The sequence below is a fragment of the Nicotiana attenuata genome, chromosome 2 (assembly GCF_001879085.1).
Source record: "Nicotiana attenuata strain UT chromosome 2, NIATTr2, whole genome shotgun sequence".
Lineage (NCBI taxonomy): Eukaryota > Viridiplantae > Streptophyta > Magnoliopsida > Solanales > Solanaceae > Nicotiana > Nicotiana attenuata.
Genome location: NC_031990.1, coordinates 60,059,556 through 60,068,017, shown reverse-complemented (window position 1 = coordinate 60,068,017; position 8,462 = coordinate 60,059,556). Strand labels below are relative to the sequence as shown.

The 8,462-nt window shown below is 37.2% G+C and overlaps 2 protein-coding genes across 3 annotated transcripts in view; both read right to left on the bottom strand.

Annotated features, from left to right (window-relative positions):
- Positions 710-1,557, bottom strand: LOC109222999 (50S ribosomal protein L7/L12-like). The gene has a single exon (XM_019387272.1). It carries the CDS (start codon positions 1,414-1,416, stop codon positions 919-921), a length of 498 nt encoding a protein of 165 aa, XP_019242817.1. The 5' UTR covers positions 1,417-1,557; the 3' UTR covers positions 710-918.
- LOC109211150 (pentatricopeptide repeat-containing protein At5g67570, chloroplastic) overlaps positions 1,997-8,462 on the bottom strand; it is a 9,000-nt gene continuing 2,534 nt past the window's right edge. Inside the window, exons 2-9 of one of the 2 annotated variants that reach the window (XM_019374652.1) lie at positions 6,274-6,465; positions 6,067-6,148; positions 5,791-5,979; positions 5,525-5,638; positions 5,018-5,111; positions 4,711-4,868; positions 3,427-3,864; positions 1,997-3,030 (exon numbers count right to left, since the gene is read on the bottom strand). In XM_019374652.1, the coding sequence (XP_019230197.1) occupies positions 2,233-3,030; positions 3,427-3,864; positions 4,711-4,868; positions 5,018-5,111; positions 5,525-5,638; positions 5,791-5,979; positions 6,067-6,148; positions 6,274-6,465 (2,065 nt within the window). In that variant the 3' untranslated portion in view covers positions 1,997-2,232. The remainder of the gene's footprint in view (positions 3,031-3,426; positions 3,865-4,710; positions 4,869-5,017; positions 5,112-5,524; positions 5,639-5,790; positions 5,980-6,066; positions 6,149-6,273; positions 6,466-8,462) is intronic. The other variant, XM_019374659.1, reaches the window with a different exon arrangement.

Below are 8,462 nucleotides of genomic sequence, written 5' to 3'. Positions count from 1 at the left end.
CGCGCACAAGTTTGAGAAGAACTTCATGGTATTTGTTTGGAATGCTGATCTATAAGAAAGCCAATCATCTTTAGCTTTCTAAGATTTCAACAATATGCTAGCAATTGAGAAATCCAAAGATACTATGGAAGATCATAATATATCAAGGCTGTTCACCTCAAATTCGGGTATTCATCTGCCGTTGCAGTTATGATCCCAAGGAAAGCATGCTATACAGAATAAATGATCACCTTATAACTCCCGAAAACAAACCAGTGGCATTAAACTTAAACCAATACAGGACCAGAGAGGAAGTGTATCTTGCAATCAGAGAGAACAGTAAACATCCATAATCTCAGCAAGTTATTACAATTTCAACTAACTCTATAGCAGATCCCAAATGAACTAAACTAAGCAATTGATGGACGAGGTAAACCAGGAACATATGATTAATGTACAATTTCCAGAACAAGCCAGTGGAAGATAACCATACACCACTACAATTGCTTTGATGCATCCAAATGTATAGGTATGGCATGCATGTGGGTACTTAGCATGGATTTTCTAAAATACACTACAAATTAAGAAAAAAACTGAATGTACCCAGATCGTATACTTACACATTCGCACTTCTGCTACGCCATTTGTAAATAAATCCATGTAACATGGGAGCAAAATTGGATCAAGCAAGTTATTACAATTTCAACCAGCTCTATGGCACATAGCAAAATGAGCTAACACGAGTTTATTGAAGTAGTAAGCCAGGAACTATAAACAGCAAAAGGGACACATAAAAACGAGTATCAGCAAATTACTGTTAGTAAAATCCCTAGCAATTATGCAACCAAAATTCATCAAAAAATGGATCACAATTTCCATTTCCATTCCCATTAAAATAACAATGTAAAATATAGCAAATGAAGGCAAAATTGAAAATTTTCATTCTAATACCGCTGTAGCACCAATTGCCTTGAGCTTTTCAATAATCGCATTAGCTTCATCTTTGGTTACTCCTTTTTTCACCACAGCTGGCGCTTTTTCCACTAACTCCTTAGCTTCCTTTAAGCCCAAATCAGTAAAAGCCCTAATTTCCTTAATCACCTTAATCTTAGCCGCTGCATCAAACTTTTCGAGCTTTACATCAAAGATGGTTTTTTCTTCAGGCTTCGCTTCAGCAGCCGCTGGCCCAGAGGAAGGCCCAGAAGAGCCTAAGCCCGAAACAGCAGGACCATATCGATTAAGACCCATTTTGTGCCGGAAGAGAATGGCGTAGTCATGTTTTTCGAGCTTATTCAGGTCAAGAAGTTGGTCGGCGATCCGCTCCAGCTTCTGGGTTCGGGTTTCAGTAGCGGTGCATAGAGAGGGAGCTATTGATGGGGCACGGATCCGAGAAATGAGTCCCCTTGTTACTGAGGTTTTTGAAACTAGAGATGCCATTTCCAGCAATTGCAGAGACTTGTGTTAGGGTTTTAGTAATGGAAGAGAAGTGGGAGGAAGGTGAAAGGAGGACTGAAGTGAACAACGGTGTCGTTTTTACGTTGACGAATAGCGAATTGGCTAGTCAAGAGTACTTTGATACCTTGAAGTATTAAAGAGATTTTCTCCACTTTAAAATTCTTCCAAAACCCCGTTTCTTTTTCCTTCTCATTTTAGGATGTTTACATTTTTTACTTCTTAAATATTAATACTAATTAAAAAAAATAATTCATCTTATTTTTTAACTGATTATATCGTATTGCTTTAAAGAGTGAAGCAACAGTAACTCTTTGATTTAAGTTTTTCTTATACTATTTCATATTTTTAACCTGGCAACACATCTGTAGCATGTTTCATATTGTCACTGTATATCCACCCTAATTTATTTGAAAATAAAGACAAATCTATAATCAGATTAACCAGAGAGAATTTCAGTTAATCCTCAATGAGTGGTGAAATAAGTGTAGAATTTGACTTAAGAGAGTACATGCTTAAGACGTTATTTTTTATTATAAAATGCACTATAACCATATAGTTGGTGTTTCTTTAGCTTATGTTGGAGCGTTTACCCACTCGAACCTCATATATATGTGTGTGCGCGCGAAAAACAGTATATATATATAAGTTTAATACATAACTTAGAAGTTAGAATCCAAATTTACAACTTAGAATCCACGGCGTATAAATCTTTCTGCCCTTTATCACAGCCAGTCTCCAGCATCATTTGGTTGGCTTTGGCTAATCACAAGGAAGGAGCAATTTCTGTGAAAGAGAATCTCACACCCCCAACTGAAAGGAGAAAAATGTAGCATCTTTTTTCCTCATATCCTCCCATGTCTCTAATATTTCTTGTGCTGAGGGCACCTTGGTTTTGCAAGAGTTGTCATCTTCATCACTAGATATCCCGAGTCCTAACTGATCTATATCATCCAAGTAATCAAATTGGTCATCAAATGTTAGTTCTTCATCAGAAAGCTCAGAGATTGTGCTGGTCCCAGCCCTCTCATCTTCTCTTTGATTTAAGTGTGACATATCCGAAACTAACTCCCTATTGACACCTTTTTCTCTCGCATCAGAGGAATGGACATAGGCTCCATCACTACAGTCACCTTCATCAGCTTGAACATACTGCAGGTTAAACTCATCTATATTAGCAGGAGCATTGCATGTATAAAAACTTCTATCCTTGTCAGCTGTCGTAGCACTGGCATCTGCTGCAAATTTAACAGGTTCATCGATTGAAAGCACTCTTGAAGTGTGAGATCCGCAAAGAGATTCCAAGGCCCTACACAAGTTTACAATGGTTGCGTCTGATCCCAAGGCTTGACTACATAGCACATCGAATAATCCTCTCAAACTGGAATGGCTAATTCTTTCACCATTGTTGTTAAATAGGTCAATCCACTGTCGTTCACTGACTCGAAATGGAGCATGAACCATTGATTTAATTAGAGCAACAGCTCTATCATAATCATGTTGACAGGTGACTTGACACAGAATCTCAAAGAAGAATGATGCATGAGGTATTTGACCAACTTCCAGTATTGCATCAAAGGCATGCTCTAGCAAATGCACCTGCATCATGAACGAAGAAGCTTATAAAAGGAAATGAATAATACAAAACAACAGGGGCTGATTGTTAACCTAGTTCCAACAAGAAACTGAAACTTTGATAAAACTCCAATAACAGAGACTCATCTGGAACACAACCAACTCAAGAAAAGTAACTAAATCCACAACTATAAAAGCATTTCATCATTATTTCCACTCAACCTTTTTTCTTCTGTTATAGCTCAATTGCAGGTAAATAGTTGAAATAAGTGGAATCAACCTATAGGCCTACGCATTTTGACCAGGTAGATCTCATCGGCTATATTTTTTTCTATCTGGAAGGAGGGTGCTAGTCTACTGTTTGGTGTTAAAAGATATCAAAAGCAAGTCCAGAGAAATAACCAGTCTTTCAAATTTTACCTTCCCAGCTTTTGATGCTTCCACCAGGAGGTACGCGTGTCTACTTTGATCAAGCTGATACCCAGCTAAGGCCATCTCCTTGTACACATACTCAAAGTATTCCCACTGGAGAGAGCAAGCAGAGGCCTCAAGCATTGAGGTGTATGTATATGCATCTGGGCTACGAGAACAACTAAAATTACCCTGGCAAAGTTGAGGACCAGGATCCTCTGTCTTAGCCCACTCAAATAATTCCTTAGCTTTATAGAACATATCATTCTTGCCGTAAACCTTCAGCATGGCATTTATGATTCCTATGTCAGGTTCGCTATGCTTTTTACTGTGCTCAAATATACATATGCAACCATCAATGTGTCCACCATCCATGGATGACAAAATCATGCCAGTAAAGGTAACCGCCAAAGGTCTTGTGTGACGTAGCATTTTCAGCTTCTCAATCTGCGGTAATAATTGAATGACTGATATTGACTTTTTGCATCAAAAGATCAGCAGAAGATGAACCACGCAGACACATTTGCACAAAGAGGAGAGAACTCTCGGATATCAGCAGATAATTTTGCATGTTATGCCACCTTTTCAATGAGATTGAGAGAGAGCATAAACTGACACACAGCAGAAGATGCATACTTGAAGGCCACACAATTTTGAGTCATGTAATGACTAAAGATCAAAAGATAAAATGAAAGGAACATATGCATGTGTGCACAATGAATTACTGTACAAGTAATATAACCAACTTTTCGTTTTAAAAAATAAGCATATCATGACACCACTCTTAGCTCCAAAGGCGAGAGCTGAAAATACCTACATTCCTCAATCAATGGGCTTGAAGAAATACCAAGAATCAAGCTTAAGAGAGGATGCATACAACAACAACAACCCAGTATAATCCCACATGTGGGGTATGAAATTGCTAAAATGAACTTGTTGATGGATTTCAATCAGAATCCAACATCTCCCAATAAGTATTGTCCAAGTCCTCGACAAATGTGCCTTATTAACGCCTGACAGATGTGCTTCACTGCATGCAAATTTGTGTCCTCCAAAAACATAAAGCAGTGCTAACACTGAAATTACATTTCAGGAAAACTATCTAACCATTAGTCCTGCTGTACATTAAGTGATAGTACTGACGAGGGAACTTCTTTATGCAGTACGCAACACAGGAACTGACTTCTGAGAAAGTCTAAATAATGATTTATATAACTTAAGCTTCACTAACATAAGAAGTCTCTATAAAAACCATTAAAAGGAAAACAGACAAAGTGAAAAGGGTATGGATACCTCCAAGAATGCTTCTTCCCACATCCCATGGTAGCAAAGGCAGCAAGCCAGCTCATAATACACTGAGGCGCTTCCAACAACTCCTCTTTGTTCCATTTCCCTCACCACTTGAATGGCTTCATTGACTCTCCCCTCTTCCCAGAAAGCTTTTACAAGAACTAAAGGAATGCCACAATATATCTCTTAGTTAAAAAGATTTGAGTGCTCCTTTTTGTGTTATCTTCTTTTTCTTTTTATAGGTTTGGGGTTTAGGGTGGGGGGGTTTGGGGGGGGGGGGGGGTCGACAGTGGAAAGAAAACCATCTTACCTTTATAACTAAGAGCTTTTAGGGCTTCCCCACTTCTCTTCATCTTTCCAAAAAACTCATGGACAAGGTCAAATTTTCCAGATTGCAACATTACCTTTCAATAAAAGTGCACCACCACTTGTCATACTTACAATGCTACTATAACTATTTGGAGATAAATAACAAGCATTAGATGGTAAATAGCACGTTGCAATTACCAACTGAATCCTTACTGAATGGTTGTTTGATAATGCTAGTCTAAAATCTATATGCAGTTCACTGTGTCACCAAGACATGCAAATGCTCATTGTGAAGCAAGAGAATAAACAAACAATCACTGTAATATCAATTGTTCCGTACTGGTATCAAAAGTATGGATCACCTCCAGATATTATAAATGATTCTTTTCATTTTGAAGGCGTAAAGCCTAATTATTTTTGTAAGTCGTAGCACTTTCTTAGTGCTAGACTCTGTGAATAATACAAAGTCAACTTTATTAAACTAAAAGGGGGAAAAAGTATGAACTACCTCCATCGCGAGTCCATAGCTTGGCCCATTTGGCTTAAGACCATTCTTTCTCAGCTGCTCAAAAGCCCAGAACACTCCCCTCCACTGGCGGGATGGTACACAAGCATTTAAAACCTGGCAGCTATTTAGTTAAGACCAATGAAGTCACAATATGAGCAGATTATTGAACAGAAAAAACAAAATTGGGACCTCCAAAGTACCAAAAATATCACTATTTAATTATCAGAAAAGAAAAAAGACAAATAGAAAGGACAACAATTACTTACAGCATTATATACCACAAGATCCGGTTGAAGAACAGGATCCCAGTTCTTCTTCCGCATGTACTTTATCTTTTCAGGTTTTTGCTTCATGCAGTCAATGAGGTTGATCAACTTTTTGAGCAGACCAGCTTGGCCAAGTGTAACTGCCACGCTATGGTAGGCTGCTATATCAGGGTAAATATGGGCATCTCCCTAAACATCACATAGTGTTAGACTCTCTCCAACCACATCATATGAGTATATTGAAGAAGGAGCTGACACATAAGAGTTAGAATATACTCTCATCAAATTGAAAACTTGAAGAGCTTCATGAGGCCTCCTTGCTTTCCCCAGAACTGCCAACAGTTTTGTGTACACAAACCTAGATAAACCAAACACATCGTTTTCTCTTTTTTCAAGAAAATAGAAGCAACATATATACATGAAAGATTTACAATTGACAACACTGTAACTCTGAAAACAAAACCATATATAAAATATATGTACCTGCTCTTGCAGCGTCTGTGTTCCTTAGAGTTGAAAACCCAGTGTACAACAGACAATGCGTGTCTCCACTGTCCCTTTTCACCAAGCCCTTCCACTAACCTCAGCATTTGCTCCTCAGTAAACTGCAATCCCGAGTGTTTCATCAACTTAGAAAACTTATAATCCTTTACACCTAGTTCTGTCCCACTCAATCTACAACAAGAATTGAGAACATTATCAGCATTCTTTAACCTACTGTAAACATGCAATATTCATGTATCAATCTTACTATAACAACAACAACAATTACGCCTTAATGCCAAACTAATCGGGGTCAGCTATATTGCCACTAGGGGTGGCAAAATGGTTAAAAGAAAACAGTTAACCACCCATATTATCCACTAAAAAATGGGTTGGATAATGAACTTTTTAAAAATGGGTCAAATATGGATAAGAACCATATTATCCACATTTAGTAAATGGATAACCAATGAGTAACCAATGGATAATCAATGAGTCTAACTTTTGCATTTGTAAAGCCTCAAATTGGGGGTTCCTCAAGTTAGGAAGACTAAGAATTCTCCCAAAAGTGATCATATGCAAGAATTCATGGATAATATGGTTACCCACATTATCCGCCGGTTAACCCGTTTTTTATCCGTATTAAATATGGGTCGGGTCGGATAATTGATCTGTTTTTCATTACCCGTTTTCGACCCGAACCATATCTGACCCGACCCGCCCGTTTGCCACTCCTAATTGCCACCTATCAGTTCAACAAAAATAACAACATCTCAATTTCTGTTATGAAATAATAAAAGAAGAAGAAGAGTATTGCATAGAAAAGTAGGTAGAGAGAATTCTTATTGATATTGGATGAATTACAATAGAATAGAACCCTCTATTTATAGGGAGAGGGTGACTTAGCCACCAAGTAATGAACCCTAGAATCTCTCTAAATATAGACATTCACCATAAATAAAATTCTATTTATAACACTCCCCCTGAATGTCTATTCAACCGATAATGTGCCTCGTTAAAACCTTAACTAAAATAAAACCCAGCGGGAAAAAAATTCTAGAAAAGGAAAAAGAGTACACATATCTAATAATACGCCTTTTGGTTGCCTCGTTAAAAACCTTGCAAGGAAAACCCAGTGGGACAAAACCTTGTAAGGGAAAAAGAGTACAACGCGTATTAACTCCCCCTCATGAGAGCATCACTTCACATCCTTAAGCATTTGCATTCCAATCTTGTGCACCATCTTCAAAAAATCTTTGGTAGATATTTGATAAACAAATCAGCCATATTAACTTGAATGAATATATTGCACCTTGAAATCATCATTCTTGATAGAGATGGATTGTCTTCATATGATCCTGTTGGAATCGTCAGTTCAATATCTTCACATAGAGGTGAAAACTCTTGCTATCATATTATCATGCATATAGTTATAGCAAGATACATTTGTGCACAAATTGCATTGAGGATATAGTACTTCATGACCATGAATTCTATATGCTTTAAGCAATTTAAATCCTTCAGGAATTGTTAAGTCATATAAGCCATATAATAGACTTTAGATGCATATCAAGTTTTCATGTCATGCTAGACATATAAGATATCGAAAACTGATTGCACATATCATTGACTTTATACTTTCAAGTATTTGAACTGCAGGTCCAAAACAACATTTCTTTCATATGAAACCAATTCTACTTGAATTGTGTCTCTTCTATTTGGCCAATATTTTTGTGTCTGTATTTGACAAACTTAAGATCCTCATCTATACTTAGCGCTATGATAGATGTCGTCGACGAATATTTTATATTGGTTCCAGCTTTATTTTCATAAAGACATGACATAGAGATCTCTTCATTCATATTTTCAGGTACCTGAATCTCTCCTGAGATTTTATGAAGTGTTATGTCATGTGATCTTCTAGATCACTTGCCTCCTTTATTATGATCATTTTGATCATTTGCTCATCTTCTTTATCAAGAAGTTTATTTGAAACCGATTTGTCTATATGCTTTAAGCGTACCATAGACTTTGTCCTTCTAGGACTTAATAGGAGCATTTGCAACGAGAATATAGTTACTTTCTTTGGGTCAGCAAATGCGTTTTGGCATGCTTTGCAATATATTGCAAATGAATTATCTTTTTATGAACTTCAAGTTCATATTATCTTATTCGAGGATCTAGATGTA